General features: G+C 36.5%; 1 protein-coding gene across 1 annotated transcript; it reads left to right on the top strand.

Annotated features, from left to right (window-relative positions):
* The first annotated feature begins 5,415 nt into the window (after window positions 1–5,415).
* On the top strand, window positions 5,416–6,091 carry LOC149139645 (uncharacterized). The gene is made up of 3 exons (XM_089450785.1): window positions 5,416–5,632; window positions 5,713–5,780; window positions 5,885–6,091. The coding sequence occupies exons 1-3, from the start codon at window positions 5,416–5,418 to the stop codon at window positions 6,089–6,091; spliced, it is 492 nt and encodes a 163-aa protein (XP_089306911.1).
* Window positions 6,092–23,179: the final 17,088 nt, after the last annotated feature.

The raw sequence follows: 23,179 nt of genomic DNA, 5'->3' as shown, positions 1-23,179 counted from the left end.
AATTGTAAGATTTCCATGTCTAGTCTTCTTCTCTGATAAAGTGCTCGATTTCTAAAGTTATTAATTGATGCTGCAAAATCATTATTGCGTTGGATTAATTTATAGCGATTCTGATAATTTCAGGACTTGTACTTCAGTATTTTTGGTCAATTAGCTGGCACTGTCAAAATCCAAAAAAAATCATCTATTGTTAGAAGATTATTTGAAGGTCGACCGATACATTCCTTGAACAACGTTGAAAACTATGACTTAATTGATTTCTCAAGCAACACTTTTTCATTCGATGTTTACCGATTGAAGTCGCTTCAAATAGGAATGTTCTCTGCCTATATGAACTATGCTTCAACTTTGAAATGACCATGAGAGATATCAGAAGCTATATGATAAAATGATATTATCCAACTTTTCGTGTTGAATTGTAGCAAATTCAATAACAGATAAACTAAACATTTCACTTCTTTAAAATAAACGAAAGAAAGGAGTTCTTTGTGCTTATAAAAAATAAGTTTATAAAATAACATGCCTTCCAAATTTTCTAATATAAATTTTATTCGCGAGGCACATAATTTTAATAATACTGAACACCATAAATATCCGTCACGTTATTTATTGAGACTATGGACCAGGAGTCATTTTTGAAGATATAGGGTCAATTAGTAGCATGGTATAAATTGGTGAAATTTTACGTACTATTTATTTGTTAACTGTGATAAATCTCTAATGATTATTTATATCTTGATCTTGGTTTCTTAGTGATTTATAAACTATAAAAAATATTCCAATGACTATTTATGTCTTGATTTTAAATTGTTATTAATCTATAAATTGTCATAGATATTCTATTGGATAGTTAGTCGCGAAAAACACTGAAATCCAAATTTTATACTATGGAAGTTAATTTTATTAGATTCTTAAATTTTATAAAATTCTTTTTAAACAAAAAATATTTTTTTAAATAAAAATTTGTAATCAGGAAAAGAACCATACATGAAAGAGTCCAAAATTGGTAGCTACTATTAGTAAGAGTTATAGAGAAGTAAGGCCTATTTGCATTCAAAAACTAGTGTTTTCTAAGCACAGGATTTCTCTAACAATGATGATTGCAAATCTATTTCTCCTAGTTACATAGATCCTCGAGAAAACATTGAAAATATATAATAAAAAAATCTAACGCATATGCACTATTAGTGAGAGAGAGAGTATTCCTATTTTCCCAAATGTGTCCTCCAAAGGAGACAGATACATTTATGTATGGAAGGAAAATAGTGTTATAATTTAAGTTTTTCGTTGATGGAGTTATCTGATATATAATTGTAGATCATTGAGACATTGATAGAGGAAACAAGTTAGCCTTCCATTATTTACAATTTAACTCTATGATCCACAAGAAACTCCATAGAGATAGTGATAGTGGATATTGTCTTCCTATGATGGATTTGTAGACAAAATAGGTCCTATAATTTATCAATGTCCTCAACCCAGTCTAGATGGGGGACCTTCATTGAATGCTTCTAAGTTATGACAAAAATAGGGGAAATATAGCCTCTTAGAGAAGACTTAATATTAGGTATCTAACCTTCCTTCCCTTTGAGTCCATATACCAACTTCAATGTGATCAAGACAACTATCAAGACTCCCCATAATTATAAAGTGAGAATCCTATATTGATTGACGAAATGGAAGCCTAGTTGGGTCGGGCACTACACATATAAACAAACCAATTTAAATACTAATACTAATGATAGGAGATATTATCTATTATCCGAAGAAAGGAGACACAAATTAACATTTAGAGAGTATGGATCCTATAATAAAGATGTGTAACTAGAGAGGAGTGGCCTATAATTTAGAAAAGTATTTAGGGAGGACTAATTCAATACAAAATTGTAATTTGGGAATAAATAGAACAAAGAGGATATGGAGGAAACATTGAGGCTCTATGTCCCATATTAGGACCAAGAAAACCAACCTAATGGCCTCAAGGAAACAATTTCCATAATCTAACTGAGGGAATGTAAATTTTCATTAATTTTCATGCCACTAAGAACCAAAATAAAGCCATTAATTAATCCGATCATGCCAGGTAAGGAGTGATAGGGAGTTATTGAACCTATACATTCCCATGAGGGGAATTGACGATTTATCCACCCATTTCTCCTTTCGTCTCTTAAATAATCACATTCCAAACATTTCTCATGACAATTGAATGATACCTTGAGCACCAAGAGCTTGGATTCCCATAGCTTCATATCAACTAGTTTCTTCCAAAGGTCAAGTAAGATACTATTCCTAAGGTTTCATAAACTTTGTACTCCCACCCATGTTCGTTCATTTTCGCATTAATATCCATTGCATCTCATCCTCTACAAACAACATATTCTCATCTGCAAAACATGCACTTCAATGTAATGAGTATATAAGTTGGTTGTCCTCTGCCCCACTACATGAGGAGGAATGCCGACAGTAGAGGTTGCAACTTCCATAAAAAATAACTAATCTCCATATCATCATACCTTTTTGCTAATTGTCATATGAAACACCCTTTTCTTGATGTATGCCTATTCATTGTATAGGGTGATAGATTATCTTATCATTGATAAGAATTATTCCCCCTCCATACTAATTTCCATATCTTACATTTGATTTTCCATGAGATTATTATGTACCAAAATATGGTAACAATTAAACTATGGAAATTGGGTAAGAAGTGAACTATTTGAAGAAAAAATGAACTAACTCACTAGTTCCTAGGGATAATACCTTTCCAAATTTGGCCTATAATAATATTTGAATCCTGATAATTATCCCCTTGTAATCCGTTTTCCCCACGATAGATAAAGCCATTGAAAGAGACCATATGCTTCATCTTAGTCATTGTATTCCCATCACACACTCCAAGAAATATAAACACTTGCCCCCCCTGCCACTCGAGCCCTCGCCTTCCTGCCCCCACCTACCACCATTGGGTTACTTTTAGAAGAACTATCAAAACACAAATTATTTCTAAACTCTAAATTTATACATTGCCTTCCCACCAAAACCAACTTTCTTAATGAGGGATTCCTTAGGAGATGATATTTTAATGCTGAAATTCTTACACCATATTTCTTCCTAAGGATTCAATTGTCGTGAAATAGATAAGGAAAAAGTTTGAGTGCTAAATTGCTATAAAATAAGAGAGAGAGCTCAAGTGACTACTAATTTTTAATGTTAGTTTATTAAGTTTTAGCTTCTATTAATTTATATATAGATATATATATATATATATATATATATATATATATATATATATATATATATATATATATATATATACATACAATTGAAATAATTTTTTGGTTATATGTTTTTTTTGTCGTTCAAAAAGTTTTTTATTAGATGTTCAAAATAGCATAGCATACAAAAATGTTTTCAACATCCCCCATTTTCTCATTTCTACTAGACATTTCGATATTAAGAGCTGTAGAATACCAAGATACACAATTTACATACATTAGTTTCAGATGGCTTTGAGGCCTTAGCATACTATGAGAGACACAAAAAGAAATCTAAACTAATGGCAGTATATCAAGGAGGGGGGTGGGGGAGCATTACAGGGGGAGATGGAATGTATCCAACATGATCATGAATGTGGAAATCAATATGTTCCACCTGTGCCTCTAAGCTACAGAGATGGTCGTTTGTGCGACGTTGGTTGTGCCAGAGGTTGTCCAACTACTCCATAATGTTATTTTGGTTGTATTGAATGCTAGTGAGATAGGCAACAATTTCATCGTGGTCTTTGTATGTGTCGTCCCGGAGAATGTTGATGTCAAATTGTATGTGTCACAGCTTCTCAGCGATCGATTCCATAGAGGTAGGAGCTACTAGGCGGCCTGGCGAATTAGCTGGAGAAAGAGCCTCATCATCCTTTATTTCCTATCTGGAAGAGGTAGTGGAGGATGAATGATGGCCATGTACAAGACACCCTGCCTGGGCCTGATGCTCCTGTCCACAACGAGGGCGGCCTCGCTGGCATGGAATTTTGTGTGCATGGATGGTGGTGACTCACAATAGGGGAGCACACAAAGAAATTTGTCGAATACCATCAAAGGAAGTAATATACTCGAGACCCACAGAACAACAAACCCAAGCAGGGATGAGCCACTATCCCTATACTACTACCAAGAAGGCGATAGGGGCTCCCGTTTATCGAGCGTAGGTGCTGGAGCAAAATACTTCTGAGACACCACCCCAAAGCCACACATGAAAAGGACCCCCACCCACAAATGATGTCTAAGAGACTGTAAATTCCTTTGGAACAAAGGTGAGGCCTAACCTCAAAGCATAAATTACCAAATTCCAAATAGAAACCCACACACTTGCAAAGATGTGTGGTGGTCCGCTCGAGTGGGAGAGGATCTAGGAGCTGGCAGAGTGATAAAAAGGGCTCATTTCGACCAGAAGCGATGGAGCAGAACCGAACTATGATTGTCTACCTACCAGGGTCCTAAAGACAGACCAGGAGACTGGTGTCAATTCACTTCAAGCTACTACAAGTGTCGTCTTCCTTTCTCACCCAAGGCCAAAGTTGCAGTGAGACGTGATAAACACAGACCCGACCACTATCAAACTCCCTACCACCCAAACTCATTGCCCAAACTATCGAATTGAGCCAAACCATGTATGAGGGTTCACATGTATCCTCAGAGTGCTTGAGGAGGAGTGTCACACCAGAGGACTAAGTATCGAGTCTTGTTAGCATCGCGACATTAATATGTGCGTAGAGGGGAGGTAGGCCTGGATAGCCGATGACATGCCATTTATACCAACACATGGACACCCCATCAAGGGCTTTTAGTTATATTACTAATTCCAAAAGTACAGTGAAAATCATTAATATAATTAATTAAGCTTAGAAACACGCTCAAAAGTTGATATATTAGATTTTAGTGTTTAAGCCCAAACATATATGCATCATAAGTTAATTTATATTAAAAACTATAAAATAAGTATTATAAATATTTTTATTTAAATAAAATTTTGAAATAAAATTTTACATGTGACTTATTTATTAGTTAAAATCATTTTTAAATAATTTAATTTTTTTATATAATAAAATAGATATTTGTAATAATTAAATAAATATTAAAAATATTTGTATTTTTTTAATTAAAACTAGAATATTTAAAGAATTTGTATTTTCTAAATATTAATTAAAATTTTAAATGTGAACTCATACAAATAGGGAAACAAATTATGTACTAAACAAATCAAACTAAAATATTCTAATTACATTTTAATTTATATTATAAAAAATTGTATTTATCAATATTAAAAATAAAATATGAAAAATTAAAACCTCTGCTCATTACCTTATCGAGTCTGGAAGAGCGATATGGCCCGTTTTATCTAGCGTGCTTCCTCCCGTCATCTATGGAGCCGAAGAAACGGAACGAAATAATCTCCTCCTCCTCAAATCAGCCACAGCAAAGCCAAGGCTTAGGGTGGGTTTCATTCGGTGTCTATAAGCCTCAGGGTAGCTGCGACATTCATGATGCAGTCGCCCACATGGCCAGAGTAGCTGCTCTGCTTGAGAAGAAAAGTAATATCAAAGTGGCCATTCTTAAAAGCCTACAACATTCATGGGTATGTATGCATCATATCTAATCGCAATCTCATTTCTACATTTTTTTATTTCTCTTATCTCGCCAACATCTCTGCAATTGCAAGCCGCAGTCTTCGCAGTGTCGATTGGGGAATCAGATGCCGTTAATAGAGCGACGTTAAATCTGCCGGAGGTGGGTTACTTCGCCTTCCCTCTGTATAATAATCATGTGATCAGAAACGCAGATCCAGCACAGCTAATAAATTGCCGTGGCCATCGATTTTGTTGCGTGATCAGGCAGCGGCGTTCACAAAGGGTATGGATTGCCCCGTGAAAATAGTAGACTCGGGTTGGTTCCGGCAGAGTTCACAGGAGCTCAGCAGAGGCCTTCCCTGTGCCCAGTTATCGCTGAGCGATATCGTTAGCCTGCGCAGAATGCATATCTCGAGCTGGAATAAACAGGACTTGCTTTCATACTGCTGCCTGGCCGTACTCAAGTCATAGTACTCGACTGAAGGGCATATTATCATACTCCTTCTATGACTCCATGGACGGGACGAAGATTATAGGGTTAGGCGTATGGGATAGCGTGGAGACGGCGTCCTTTGTGGAGAAGAATCCCAACTCCAACGCCGCGCTGCCCTTTTGGAAAGACCTGGGGGCCAAGAAGCTAAAATATCACGTCTGCCAGGTTGTCTATGTGACCTGCCAGGCTGCCGGTCTACAGAATTCTAGGCCATGCTTTCAAATATAACGTAACTGAATTCCGTTAGCTCCGATGTTGGAAAGTTGTTTCCAAACACTCCCATAAATGTATTGCCCCTCTGGTGAATATTTAGAATCACGAATCCTCGTTTGTGTATGTATAGATATATATAACTCAGAATGTGATAGGGGGTTGATCTTCCATTACATGGTGTAATTGGACAAGGTGTTGTGGAAGTAGAGCGCGAGCTTGATCGAAGATTATAGTATATGCGTTGTGGCGGTGGAGCGCAAGTGAGAAAGAGAATACTTTTTAAAGTTTTTATGCTACTGTATAGACTGCTCGTTAATATCAATATACTAGTTCGATATAGCGATAGCCGAAGCCAGAGATAGAAATTTGCATTTTGGTTTTCACTTCTCTATGAAAATGAATGAAGAGATTACTTTTATTTTCGTGAGTGCTGTATAATAATTCAGAATGAGAATGGGAAGAAAAAGGACATATAATCATTTTCATTGCAGTGGTTTTTACTTTAAATGCATTTTTTTATTTAATTTTTTTTAAACTAGTGCAGTCATATTTATCAGTATGGTTGATATACACAGATAGGTTTAAATCAAGCATATATAAAATCACATTTTCCAATGTGATTAGTATAGGTGGATTTGATAAACTTATATCTGTTTATTTTAACCACAATTATTATTATTATGGGTATTTAATATTATTAATAACTATATAAATATTAACAATCAGATTATTTATATATATTACTCTATAAATATTATATTAATATTAAAATAATTATATAAATTCTTAATATATATTAATTAATAATAATAATACCTTGTAGTAATATTAGATTATCATTGTATTATTAAAATAATATAAAATTATAAATAATAATAATAATAATAATAATAATATTTGATTATAATATTATATTATTATTATATTTTTATAATAATATCCAAATATAATTATCATATTATCTTTTTTTTGTAAGCTAGTGTAGGATCTTCCCTATTATATTCAACAAGATTAATATGGACAATCAGTTGGTGACCTCAACCCGCCTCGGAGGGAAACCAGGCATGTTGGTCCCCATAAGTCTGTAAATGTCAACCCATAACATATGAATATTAACCACCGAGTCTATACCATATAGCATACCCTATCAACAAACTACTTTGGATTCCTATCAGCATTAACAATTCAAAAACATTTCCAAAAAACTGATTCTCATAGGCCTAACAGAAGGATCATTTGAAAATAGAACTGTAAGGTTCAGTCTACCATGTTATCCGGCTTGGTCTTCTCCTCGCTCTGCACGGTAGTTATCTTTTTCAACAGAATTTGAATTTCCTCTAGCTTGCTATCCTGCATCAGAAGAGTGAGTTGGAGGTTTTTCATCTCCCTTTTTAGTATTTGGATTCCCTGAGCCTTTTTAGTCATCTCCTCAACAACCTGTTCCATGGCCTTTGCTAATAAACGTTTCATTACCCAATAGACATGCAGAGCTTGTTTGTACAGGGATAAACATCCCCTTGTGTTTCCTGGGTCCTGTAATAGAATGTCCCAATTCTCCATTTCCCGGTCTGAGGCCTCCTGCAATACATTATTTTCCAACTCCTCGATAATTCTTCTGATCTCCTCATTAGTCCCTTCTTTATACGCCCTTTTTTCTTCCTAAGCCCTTTGCTCCGATGTTCTTCGACCTCTTTTCTGTCATGTTGTTGATGATGCCTCAGCTTCATGACTGTCTGTTTGCCTAACTCTCCCACCACCCCTGCGTCTTCCACCTTTGCCTCTTCTAGAGGGTCTTCCTCTGATGGTTCCTCGAATGCCCTGGCCAACCTCGAAAGTCACCTTCTCCGTGAACTCCTTCCTACCAACCTCCATTTCCTCCTCACCTCGAATATCTTCCTCTTTCGACTGCTCCTTCTCTGGCTTGTTAACCCTCACTGCTCCTCCTTTGGATAACAAATGCTTTTTGGCCTCCTTGGGACTTTCTCTCTCCTCGGCCCTCTGCTTATCATTCTCTCTTACGTTCTAAACTCCCCACCTATCCTTATCGTGGCCCATCCTTCTTCCTTCCTCTTCAGTGTTTTCTCCTGCCCTCCTTCTTCTCTCCGCCATTGCCTTCTGCCCTCTTCTAAGCTAGTTACCAGGGTTTCTTTGCCTAATACTCTCTGCCTTCACCACCTTACTCAACCTCGGATTGTGTGTTACTTTTCCTTCACCAGCTCTTATTGATTTATCGACACCTATCCTGCGCTCCACCGACCGAACGTTGTCGTCCTTTTCCCCTGCCTTTTTCATTATTCTTTCACCTCCTCGTCTCGGGTTTTGAACACACCTGCATGTTGGCTTTGCATACCGGAGTATGATTAACTTAGGAGGTGGCTTGTGCTTCCACGCACTTGCCTTTATCATTTCTTCACATAGAGTCTTTTTCCCCATCCCGATCAGGGTAAATATAATTATCATATTATCATAATAATATAACCAATATTATTATAATATATTATTATAATAAGAACAATAACGACCAATTATTTATTATTTATGACAATTAATAACTATACAAATAATAGCAACTATATTCTTATATAACTATATATTTATGATTATTATATTAATATTATTATAATAATATAAATTCATAATAATAATAATAATATTGATCTCAAGGCGAAAGGGGATCAAGGGATGAAGGAAGCAATGATAGCAGGTGAGTAGGGTTAGGGTTTCGGATCGGGCCGCCTCAGGCAGACCTGAACCTGGGACAAGGTGCAGGGGAAGCTTGCTTCCATTCGCATCTACTCAGAGAGTCAAAGACTATAGAGACACACGAAGGGCAGGAGATAGAAAGCTGACGGAACTAACAAAGAAATGGTAGCTGAAGTCGGGAGGGGAGAGATCCCCTCCTACAAAAATGCAGCAGCAGGGGAGTCAAGCAGAAATGGAGTGCAAGGAAGCACTAGAAAAAGTTCCAGAGACATTCTGGTCATGGGAGCACGCTAGAAAGCAGGGTTAGGTGGTAGATGTTTACCGAGGGCAGCGAAAAAACCTAGGTTTGTAATCCCTAACAACAAACTTGAAGAATACAGAAGTTATATGAAGGATCATGCTTTAATTTGTAAGTTTGTGGGGATTTGGCCGTCTGAGAAGGATTTGGCCAAATGGATACAACAAAGATGGAAACCTAAGGGGCAAATAGACCTAAAACTAGGGGCAAAGGGTTTTTTTATGGTTATTTTCTCTAACCTAGAAGACAAGGAAAGGATTTTTGAGGGAGGACCCTACTTTCTGAATAATGCTGGTTTATTCATGAGGCACTGGGAGGACTGCTATAACCCAGACAAAGAAAAAATGCTAGCGGCACCTATCTGGGTCAGACTATTTGGACTCCCAATTGAGTTCTGGGATCCGGAGATCCTAGAAGGAATAGGAAATACAATTGGAACATTTTTCAAAGTAGCTGAGACCACTAAAAGAGGGAGATACACATCTTATGCCAGGATATGTGTATATATGAATATAACAGAACTGCTTTCGAAGTTTATTGAGATAGAATACCATGATGAGGTATGGCAACAACTAGTGGATTATGAGCACATTCCACTTCGTTGTAGAAGATGTTATGAATATGGCCATCTCTTTAAACAATGCCATTTAAATGCAGCTGAAGGACCAGTAGAAAGGAGAGAGGAATAGAGGAAGGTAACAAAGGCAAATAGGGAGACCGAAGAAGGATTCAAAGAAGTACTCACTAGAAGGAAATCTCTAAAAGGATCGAACCCTCTGCAACCACCTGTAAAAACAGTACTACTGGAAAATCAAAATAAGTTTAAGGTCCTTCAGGAAGTGGAAATGGAAATGGAAAAGGAAGACAATGATGAAGAACCAGTGGAACTTTCAAAAGGGGCAAAAGAACAGGACACAATGCAAACAAATATGGAACAGGAGGGGGAAGAAGATAGCATGGACTCGCCAAAAGACCAAACTCAAATGGAGGTAGATCCACAAAAAGACAAAGGAAGTGAAGAGGAACAAGTAATGAGGAGATTGTTACATGAATGGAGGCATCTAGATGAGAGATTTATACTGGAAGAACAAAAGCAATTATATAAAGACATGTTTCAAAAATATAAGGAGAAGGTAGGGGTAATCATGGAAAATCAACCAGAACAACTAGGAGCACAAGGAAACCAAAGTACAGGAATGGGCAAGGCTGGAAAAGGAGGAAGAAAACGAGGTAGATGTCCAATGAGTGAGACCATCCAAATGGTTGGGGAGATGCTAGTTAATTCGGGAAGAGTCATACCTCTTTCAGAGGTATTCCAACAACCTCCCAAATTATTAAAATGATAATTACAACTTGGAATATTAGAGGGCTTAATAGCAAGGGGAAACAGAGATATCTGAGAGATAGGTTGAAAAAAGATAAACCCAGCATAATGATAATTCAAGAAACTAAGATTAGTGCATAGAAATTGAAAGAGATAATGAGGAGATTTAATCCTCATTATGAACTAATGGGTCAGGATGCCATAGGTAGCGCAGGAGGTCTGGCAATTCTGTGGAACCCAGAGGAAGTCCAATTTGAAAATTGGGTAAGCATGCCCGAATTCTTTCAGGCACTTTTAGAATTATAGGCTCGTCAGAATGGATACTCCTCACAAGGGTATATGGCCCACATCTAATGGGTGAACGCAAAAGCTTTCTTCAAAATATTGGAACAATTCGAAGGTTATACCTAGATTTTCCATGGATTGCAGGAGGGGACTTTAACTTGGTAACAACCCTGACAGAAAAATGAGGAGGCCTGAGAAGAACAGACCCAAACATGGAAGCCTTTGGCAATATGATATCAGAACAAAGACTGGTGGATGTTCCTACAATAAATGGGATCTGCACATGGAATAATAGAAGAAGAGTCAAAAGTCAAATTGAATCAAGGTTGGATAGATTTTTTATATCTGAACAAATCATAAACATGGATATATTCATAGAAACAATGATCCTCCTAGCAATGGGTTTGAACCATTTGCTGATCGGGCTAGAAATTTACATCAAAGCTAGCCAAAAAAAGCGATTATTTAGGTTTGAGGCCTTCTAGCTTAGGGATTAGCAGTTAATCTCAAAAGTGGAAGAGTGGTGGAATCAAAGCCAACAAAGAGGAAGAAGCAGAATGCAGACATTTCAACTAAAATTAAAAGAACTAAAAGGGAAAATTAAAAAATGGAACAGAGAATAATTTGGGAAAATATTTAAAGAGTAGCAACACTTAGAACAAAAAATGAGAATAATTTGGGAACATATTTAAAGAGCAGCAACACTTAGAACAAAAAATGAGAATACTGCAGCAAGAAATCATATTAGAAGGCAGAAGTGAGGAAAGAACCAGAGAAGAAGGGATAGTGATAAGCCAAATCGAAGAACGAAGAAAACAGGAGGAGATCCTATGGAAGCAAAAGTCACGAATAAATTGGCTTCATGAAGGCGAAAGGAATACGAAGTTCTTCCACCAAGCCATGATCCAACAGAGACAAAGGAATAGAATATTCTCCATAAAAAATGAGGAGGGTCACCGCCTAACCCAGCATGAGGAAATGGAACAGGCTCTAGTTGGTCACTTTAAGGACATCCTTACAGAACCTCAAGTGAATAGAGAAGAAGCTATAGGAAGGATATGCAATGAAATCCCAAGGATGATTACCAGGGACCAGAACCTAGCTCTCATGAGGGCAGCAACCTTGGAAGAAGTGGAAGAAATCGTGAAAGGGATGAAGAAAAATAAAGCTCCAGGACCAAATGGATTCACAGTGGAATTCTACCAAGTAGGCTGGCACTTCTTGGGGCAAGACATCTTGGAGGTGGTAGAAGAATCGCGAAGAAATCAGAAGGTATGTCCTGGCCTTAACTCAACCCTTTTGTCTCTTATTCCCAAAACTGCTAAATCGGAAACCACCCAGGGTTTTCGACCCATTGCTCTTTGTAATGTAATCTATAAGATTATAGCCACCCTGATGGCTAAGAGGCTGAAACCAATTCTATCTAGTATTATCTCCCCGGAACAGACTGGGTTTGTGGAAGGGAGACAAATCCTAGATGGCTTGGTAGTATCTCAGGAAGTAGTGCATTCTTTGAAACACAAAAAGGAAACGGGAATGATGATCAAACTAGATCTATCAAAGGCATATGACCATCTAAACTAGGATTACCTTAAAACAATATTAATGGCATTTGGCTTCTGCAATAGGTGGGTAAAATGGGTCTATGATATGATTTCCACTCCTAATTTTTCCATTCTCTTGAATGGAATGCCAACTTCAACCTTCAATGCCACAAGAGGACTGCGACAGGGGGATCCTTTATCCCCATTCCTGTTCATCATTGCTGTGGAAGGCCTGGGACGATACCTCAAAAAAGAATTGAGAGAGAGAAAAATCAAAGGGCTAAGGTTATGGGGAAGTAACTTACCGATTACTCATCAACAGTTTGTAGATGACATTATGCTTTTTTGTGCAGTCTCCCTAAGAGAAGTAAAAAGGGTTAAAAGAATCCTTGACCTCTTTATGGAAGCATCAGGAACTAAAATTAACAAGGAAAAATCTTGTACATTCCTCTTCAACATGCTAGGCATGGTTAAATCCCACCTGATGAGAATTCTGGGTTTCCGCTCTGGTGAATTACCCACAAAATACTTGGGTAATCAACTAGCTTTAAATCCTTTGAAGATAGCGAATTGGAAACAAACCATTGAGAAACTCAAGAATAGATTGGCTAATTGGTCTTTCCGATCTCTAAATATAGCTGGAAGAATAGTGCTTCTCAAATCGATTCTACAAGCAATCCCCATCTACCCTCTTTCGGCAATGGCGGTTCCCAAAGGGGTATGTACAAAAATGACGGAAATATTCAAAAAATTCATTTGGGGAGGGCCAAAGAAACAAAATAAATGGGCTCTGATATCTTGGAAGGGACTGATAAAAAATAAAGAAGAAGGAGGACTAGGTCTTAGAGATCCTTATACACTGAACCAAGTAATGGGGGTGAAGCTTTGGTGGAGATGAATGAGGGGTGGAGGTGATCTATGGAAAAAAATATGGACTCAAAAATACAATATGCCCACAACTACTGAAGGTATTCTTAGACTTGAGGAAACTCCAAGAGGTTCCACAATATGGGACCTGGCTAGCCAAAACAGAGACATTATATCCAAACATGCATTCTGGGAAATACGGAATGGAAATTCAGCTAAATTCTGGGATGAAGCCTGGCAGCAAAGAGAGAGAATGATAGAGATGCAAGGCCTGTGAAGCACATGTCAGAAGGCTAAAGCTGAAGGGTTAAATTATGTAAGCGAGTACTGGAATGAAGAAAGTCAAGTGGAGACTTGGAGAACCTGGAATAAATCGAAAGAGTGGGATAGTCATATTGATACTGAACAAAGAGAACTACATGTAAGAGAAATGGAGTCAAGAAGAATAACCATTGGAATAGGTCTAGATATACTAAGGTGGGGTAGATCCACGAAGGGAACCTTCATGACTAAAGAAGCCTACCATCTAACTATTCAGCAGGAACAAGATGAAAATCCACCCATGTGGAAACAAATATGGCAAACTAACTTGTGGTTGAAGGTAACTATGTTCTTATGGTTAGTAGGAAAAGGGTGAATTTTGATGTGGGATCAGATTCAAAAGCATGGATTCCATGGACCTCCCAGATGCAGCCTATGTAAGCAGGACCAAGAAATGCAAGAAGACCTTCTGAGCACATGCCCTATTACTCAGCAACAATGGGAAGAAATCAAGAAACTATTCGGGAAGACAAACAAAGACCCTCATAACATTAAAAAAACCATTAAACAATGGGGGTGAGGTCAATTTTCAAGTCCAGTGGTTAGAAGAGCCTGGAGTCTAGCAATGGGTTTTAATATGTGGCTAATATGGAAAGAAAGAAATCGGAGAATATTTCAAAACAAAGATACGTCTCCAGAGACGATCTGGAAGGGAACCCAAAAACATATAAGGGAAACTATCCAAGTGGAATCTTGGAATCAAGAAGATTGGAAAGCAACTCCAAAAGAAGAAAGGATCCTAGCATGCCTAAATCTAGAATAAGGCATGGTGTATCCCCAGAAGAAAAAAGACCATAGCACTCATAATCAAAGCCCAGCCAAGTTAAAATGCCCACGTGATGGCTTCATCAAACTAAACTTTGACAGACCCTCAAAACAAAATCCAGGGCCAGTAAAGTTTGGAGGCATTTTCAGGGATAATCAAGGGAAGACAAGATGGTTTTATGCAGATCGGGGTGGTATAATGAGCAATAATGAAGCTGAATTTATGGCAATCTATCAAGAACTCAGAATAGTGATCCGTAATGGATACACTAATATGAAAATAGAAGGAGATTCGAACCCAGTGATAGAAACGCCCAGAAGATTGAATAATGGCAAGGACTGGGAGAAAGTAGCGCAGAGTTGGAGGACAACAGGACTAATTCAGGACCTGACAGAAATAATAAAATGCATTGAGTTCAAGATCATAAACCATGTTAGAAGGGATGGTAATAAGGTAGTGAAATTCCTTTCTAACTGGGGTTGCAATGAACAAGGAGGTAAGGTAGATAGTATATGGCCAATTCATTGGGAAGAACAATGGTGGGGGCCTCTCAAATCAATCATTACCCAGGATAATAATGAGATCACAAACTCAAGATAATGGATACAGATGGCCCCCGATCGGGGTGAAACACTTGGAGAAGACATGTGAAAATATTGCGAAGGGGAAAGGGTGGCAAGGTTGGCCACCACACATCCTTATAATTCAATAGGATGCGGGGGTAGCATGCAGGCAGGGTAGAATCTAGAGGTGTAGAGGTGATAGGGAAGTGAGGGAAGAGGTAGGAGGAAACGGCGGCGGAAGGATGATGATATGCAGGGTAGGTGGGAGGAGGTTAATAAGGGTGGCAAAGAGCAGTATGAAGGTTATTATGCAACAAAGGAAGGAGACAGTTGGAGCTCGGTGTGAACTGGTGTTTTCTAACACTTTGCAAAGGACCAGGTATGTATTCTCAAAACCAAGCCTTGCATTTCTTTCAATCTTTAGTAGTACTAAGGAAAAGGGGGGAAAGCTAGGAGTAGCAGAGAGAGGGAGAAGCGAGCGGGAGTTGGAATTCTTTCCTGATACAAGCAGTAAGGGGACATAGGGTGGCAGGATGAGAGATGCTAAGGAAGAGTCTAGTAAGGATGGGAACCATGAAGACCAGGGTAAAAGCATGCGGGGATTCCATACATACAGTGAACAGGGGTAGCTTGAGGAGGTTAAACAGGGTATGTAGGAGGCATAGAAGACTACCGAAAAAACTCACTAACCATGTCTAGGGAGAGGAAAGCTTGGGAATAACCAAACCATTGGAAGAACGTGGAATGGGGAGGGTAAAACTTGGGAGATGGAAGCGTAGCAAACTGGATTAGAAGCAATTACGGAGAATCTAACATTTTCTGTTGGCCATGGTAAACAGCCAGCAGTAAAGAACAAAATGGCATGCCTAGGTTGAGGAAGGGTGCATGGGGGCAGAGCTAGACATAACCAGATAGGCTGAAATGAAACAAAGCCCTCCTTGCCAGCATCTCAGAGACACAGTCAAAAAACCATGAGACATACTGTGTTAGAGGTGGAAAAGTCATACAGAGAAGGAACTAATGAGGACATTCATAAGATCATTCAAGAATTGGAGGCAAATGTAATGGAAGGAGATTCGAAACCTAAAAAGGAAGAATGGGAAAACCTCATTCCTGACTCGGGCAACACTAGGGGACGCTTGACCTTATACAAGCAGGCCTTACATGTTTATTGGGTGCTGAAGCATTTACTTGCCAAGGCAATGGAGCAGGTAGCAGAGGAAATGGCTGAGTTGGCCTAGGGTATGCCTAATATGAAGAGAGAAATGAAGAATCTCCAAATCACTATGCTCATGCAGGATAGCAAGCTGGACGAAATCCAGCAATAGCTGAAGAAGATTTCTCCAGCAGCGAGGGATGTAGAAGCACCTCCTGAGATTGTGGAAGATTAATCCTTTAGTTTAAGACAATGGCTTACCATGTTTGCTTCATGAGGATAGTATTTATTTTTCTTGTTAATAGTTTTAATGACTGTCTGGAACCCGCTTAATAGTTGTTGTTGTGAAGTTTATCTAGCATGGATTAGCAGACTTATTCTTTTTTGTTATTGGATGGCTTATAAAAACTTAAGGTGGCCAACAGATCCGGTTTCCCATTTGGGCAGGTTGAGACCACCAAAACCCTATGTCCGGTATCACCTATTTTTATATGAATAGAAAACGAAAGTTCCTACCGTAGCTTACAAAAAATATATTATTATTATTATTATTATTCGTAGGATTTAGTATTTTTAATATTTATCTTAGGGTTTGTATACATAGGGTTAATTATTATCAGTGTTTAGGATTACTAATAACTATATAAATATTAATAACCAGATTATTTATATATTTTACTATATAGATATTATATTAATATTATAATAATTATATAAACTCCTGATATATATCCTTGTCACAATGTGAGAATCAACCATGGTTGACCATGATTGATATTATAAACCTAAGGGAATAATAACCAACGGATTGATATTATAAACCCAAACGAATAATAAAACTAAGGTATTAATACTAAATGCCAAGGGATTATGAACTGAGGGGAATAATATTAAACCCATCGAACTAATATTATAAACCCAATATTGATAAACTCCAATATAAATAATACTAACACTAAAATAAACATGGTTTATTTTGATGGTGAGACAATCTTTGTCACAATGCAACGTTCAAACATGGTTGACCATGGTTGGCTATGATTACCAATGGTTGACCATGATTGATATTATAACTCTAAGGGAATAGTAAACCCAACTTATTTACATTATAAACCCAAATGAATAATAAACCCAAGGGACTAAAAATAAAACCCGAAGGGATTATGAACTCAAGGGAAAAATATTAAGCCCAAGCGATTATGAACCCAAGGGAATAATATTAAGCCTAAGGGACTAATATTATAAACCCAACATTTGTAAACCCAAATATAAATATTAGAAAGATTAAAATAAACATAATCTATTCATAGCGAGACAATCCTTATGACAATGTGACATTCAACCATGGTTGACCATGATTGATATTATAAACATGAGGTAATAATAAACTCAAGGGATCGATATTATAAACCCAAATGAATAATAAACCCAAGGGATTAATACTGAAACCCCAAGGGAATAATATTAAACCCAGGGGACTAACATTATAAACCCAACATTCGTAAATACAAATATAAATATTACAAACACTAAAAAAAACATCATTTATTTTCAAGGTTAGAAAATCCTTGTGACAATGTGACATTCAAGCATGGTTGACCATGGTTGGCTATGATTGACAATGGTTTATCGTTATCGATATTATAAACGTAAGGAAATAATGATGCCGGGTTACCCCTGCTCTACCCATAGTAATCATGTACAATGCATAATCACATTCATCCCAGGAATTGTTAACTCTGTGTCGAGTTAAATCCTCAATACATTATATGGTTAAGGCCCCCATTAGTTAGAACTCATGTGGGAACATTCATCTATTAGCACATAGTCTAACCCTTCATATTCTTTCACTATCGGGAGTTAAATCAACTCCAAAGCCTTCATTAACCTTTTTATTAAAGCCTTTCCCTAAATCCTTCCTATCGTTACTATCGGGACACGTACACCCTTCTAAAACCTTTATAGAACCCTTTAACCACATATATAAAAAAAACTCCCTTTTAAACTTTGGGTTATAACTAGACTAAACCATAAAACCCTTCTATTGGTGCTTTAATCCTTCGTAAACCATTTACAAAGGAAATAACCCCAAACATGAAAATACTTACATTTTCTGCCTTTCATAAGCCTTGCACAGTTATCGATAATTAACTTTATCACAATCGGCCATCGCAGTTACCCACGGTCTTATCACATATATGCTCTATCGCACCTCCAGTTTCGATATGCGACTATCGAAACAATTAAACCACCTTTTAATATAAAAAGAAGGGAAGTACACTAAAATTTCGCTCTGAGCCATATAGCGGAACTCAGAGTTTATACCTCTGCACTTATATTTATTGTCGGGTCCGGCCCTCCATATAAACCTTTCGCTACGCTACTCCTCTTCTGATCTCCAATCGCCGATCCGCCCAATCTTCGATCAGCGCTTATCGCTATCGGCTATCGGCTATCTTTTGATTCCTACACTTTAAAACATCTTATGTGACATGTGTTTATGGATCCGATGGGTTCTAAGTCACATTCGATAAGGTTTCGGGTCTGGCCATATATCGCATGTCATAATCACTTCCTCCCTTTGAAGGATTGCAATGCGATCCTGAAACCAATATAAAGTGTTAGATATGTGGGAGGATATCAACGACAGAGGATAATGTGAAGGCTAATGAGTGGACCCGATGATATTTATAAATGCAGATGTATAAATTTTGAGATCTTCTTATATTGTTTGGAACATAAATTTAATGTATTTCCATTATATTTCTATAAAGTGTTGTGTCGAGCAATTTTATGCAAAAGTGTTATTCAAACATTCCGATAGTCACATATCAAAGTTAGAGGGGGATAAAGGTATATATGTGGTATGACCATGGTAATTGGCGATGAGCGATTGCGATAAAGGTGATTCTCGAGAATTGTGCAAAGACCGAGAATTGGCAGAAAAAGGTATGATGTATGTGGTTTTATGTGTTATCAATTATAAGGGGTTTATAATAGATTGTAGCGATAGAATGGTTTGAAGATTAAGCACAATTGTAACCCAAAGTTAAAAGAGGGTTTTGTATATGGTGCAGAATAACGATTTAATAATGGCTTAGAGGGGTTATATGGGTCCCGATATTAAAGGCAATGAAGGTTAATGGGTGATTAAAGTCCCGATAATGAGGGTTTAGACTTTGGGTTAGTCTATTAATATGTTTCCACATGAAAAATAATGGAAAGGGCCTTAACCATTACTATTAATGAAGTTTTGACCTAGTAGGTCATATCTATTCCTAGGAAAATGGTTTATGCATAGGTCTACATGCATATTGTCGATAAAGCAGGGGTGACACTGTGTCCAATGTTGAACCATGGTAGACCAGTAATAAAACCGCATGTACAACCATTGTTAAATGTGGTTTAAAATGGTTGACCATGGTTGATTTTCATATTGAGACAATATTTCTCAAATCTTGTGATGTTGGTCCATGGATATGAATTTCCATGGTTGATGATGGTTGAAAATTGTTTATTTTCATATTAATACAATCTTTGTCACAATGTGACGTTCGAAAAAGAGACCTATCTGATTAATAAACCCGATCGATTAATATTAAAAAGCCAAGGGAATAACATTAAACCTTATGATTAACATGGTTGACCATGATTGGCTATGATTGACAATGGTTGACCATGATTGATATTATAAACCTAAGGGAATAGTAAACCCAAGGGATTAATACTAAAAACCCAAGGGATTTTCACTAAAACCCCAGGGGATTATGAACCCAAAGGAATAATAGTAAACCCAAGGGACTAATATTATAAACCCGACATATATAAACCCTAAAACAACTATTATAAACATTGAAATAAACATGATTGACCATCACTAATGTTCATATTGAGACAATCCTTATCACAATTCCATGTTGGACCATGGTTGACATCATAATAAACCATTTTTAACTCAGGAATAATAAACCCAAGCGATTGATATTATAAACCAAAGCGATTAATACTAAAACCCCAAGGGATTACGAGCCAAAGGGAATACTATTAAAGGAAAGGGACTAATAATATAAACCCAAGGGAATAATAAACCCAAGTTATTGATATAATAAACCCAAGGGATTAATACTAAAACCCCAAGGGATTATGAATCAAAGGGAATACTAATAAACAAAAGGGACAAATAATATAAAACCATGGGAATAATAAACCCAATGGATTGATAATGTAAACCCAAAGGAACAATAAACCCAAGGGATTATTATTTATTTTCATGGTGAGACAATCCTTGTCGCAATGTGACATTCAAGCATGGTTGGCTATGATTGACAATGGTTTACCATGATCAATATTATAAACCTAAGGGAATAATAAACCCAAGGGATTAATATGAGAAACCCGATGGAATAATAAAACGAAGGGATTAATACTAAGACCCCAAGTGATTATGAACCCAAGGGAATAATATTAAATCCAAGGGACTGATATTATAAACCCAACATATATAAACCCTAAGAAAAATATTATAAACATTAAAATAAACATGATCGACCATCATTGATTTAAATATTGAGACAATTCCTATCAAAATTCCATGTTGGACCATGGTCAACAATATTATAAACCATGTTTGAGTCTGGAATAATAAACCCAAGCAATTGATATTATAAACCCAAGGGATTAATACTAAAACCCCAAGGGATTATGAGCCTAAGGAAATATTATTAAACAAAAAGGACTAATAATATAAACCCAAGAAAATAATGAACCCAAGGGACTGATATAATAAACACGAGATAATAATAAACCCAAGGGATTGATATTATAAACCCAAATGAATAATAAACCCAAGGGGTTAATACTAAAACTCCAACGGATTATGAACCTAAGGGAATAATATTAAACCCAAGGGAATAATATTAAGCTCAAGGGATTAATACTAAAACCCCAAGGGATTATGAACCCAAGGAAATAATATTATCCTAAGTGACTAGTATTCTAAACCCAATATTGATAAAGCCAAATATAAATACTACCAACACAAAAATAAACATGGTTTATTTTGATCGTGAGACAATCCTCGTCGCAATGCAACATTCAAAAATGGTTGACCATGGTTGGTTATGATTGACAATGGTTGACCATGATTGATATTATAAACCTAAGGGAATAGTAAACCCAAGGGATTAATACTAAAACCCCAAGGGATTAATATTAATTATATCAACAATGGATGGAAACATTATTTTTAGCATTTCAAATGAATATGGTGAAGTATGTAATGCAAAAATATTTTGGGATATTCTTGTAATCAAGTAGAGTATGGAGGGGAGTGAAAAACTTGAAGTTGGTGATTTTGTTGAAAGCATCATAACTGAGATCAAGACTATTTGTAGTTGAATATAGAGTAGCATGTTATAGTAAGGAAACTCCCTATGATGCAATATTTAATGATGAATGTGAAACAACTTATGAACCACTATATGATGATGAAAACTTTTCAAGTGAAGATAGGTTACAAATTTTGCAAGAGAAGAAACTTGTACATGATTTATTAAGTGGAAGAGTAACTATGCTTGCAAATCAATTGGATGAGCAAGATGTAACAATGCATAAAGATGTAGCAGAGGAAGATAGAGATAAAGCTGGAAATAAATCAAATTATGATGATGTATTAAATCTCATGAATGTTTCTCAGTATCCAGATATTGGTAGAAGCCACAAAGAACCAACACAAAAAGAAGAATATAATTCAATTATAATGCTAATTAAACTATACTTAAAAGCTATCAATAATGAAAGTGAACTGTTGAAAAAGGAGTTGAAATGAATTGACATCATCTTAGTTGTAACAAGGAGAAATATCAAGTGTTAATGATATGGAATAAGAAGAAAAAGAAAGAATTTGGAGCAACAAGATCAAGAACAAATTTCATCATTATACTATAACAAAAAAGTCAAAATGAAATATTTGAGTCATGTTTGTAAGTCTAGCTAAAACTTAGACAAGCATATGAGTTTACATATAGATCTTAATCAGTTAACATATAGGTCGTGATTAAGGGGAGGTATCAAAATAATAATCGGGCTGTTGTTCCTATAACGACAAAGATTGTTCTAGATTGCCAGTAGAAGTTAATAGTCCACATGTTTAGATAGAAAGTAAATGAGAAGCGATGACATCCGGCTGGATTTATGCATAAATTGTAATCCCTGTAATGTAATTGGTAAGCTTTCCATGTCTAGTCTTCTTCTCTGATAAAGGGCTCGATTTATAGATTCTTGGGCTGGATTTATGCATAAATTGTAATCACTGTAATGTAATTGGTAAGCTTTCAATGTCTAGTCTTCTTCTCTGATAAAGGGCTCGATTTCTAAAGTTATTAATTGATGCTGCAAAATCATTATTGCGTTGGATTAATTTATAGAGACTCTAATAATTTGAGGTCTTGTAGTTCAATATTTTTTGTTAATTAGCTGGCACTCTGAAAATCCAAAAAAAAACATTTATTGATTTAATATTGTTCGAAGGTCGATCGATAAACTCCTTGAACAAAATTGAAAACTATGAATTAATTGGTTGCTCAAGCAACACTTTGTTCGAGGTTCACTGTTTGAAGTCACTTCAAATAGGAATGTTCTCTGCCTATATGAGCTATGCATCAACTATGAAATGACCATGATACATGTCAGAAACTCTATGATAAAATGAGATTATCCAACATTTTGGGTTAAATTGTAGCCAGTTCAATAACAGATAAACTAAACATTTCACTGATTTAAAATAAATGAAACAAAGGGGTTCTTTGTGCTTATAAAAAATAAATTTATAAAATGACATGCCTCCCAAATTTTCTAATCTAACTTTGATTTGAGAGACACGTAGAATTTTAAAAATACTGAAAACCAATATCCGTCACGTTATTTATTGAGACTATGGAGAAGGAATCATTTTTGAAGATATAGAGTCAATTAGTAGTATGTTATACATTGGTAAAATTTTACCTACTATTTATTTCTTAACAGTGA

The sequence above is a fragment of the Pinus tabuliformis genome, chromosome X (assembly GCF_031772625.1).
Source record: "Pinus tabuliformis cultivar Carrire ecotype Pingquan chromosome X, CPIR1, whole genome shotgun sequence".
Taxonomy (NCBI): domain Eukaryota; kingdom Viridiplantae; phylum Streptophyta; class Pinopsida; order Pinales; family Pinaceae; genus Pinus; species Pinus tabuliformis.
This window is presented reverse-complemented; position numbering and strand designations above follow the sequence as displayed.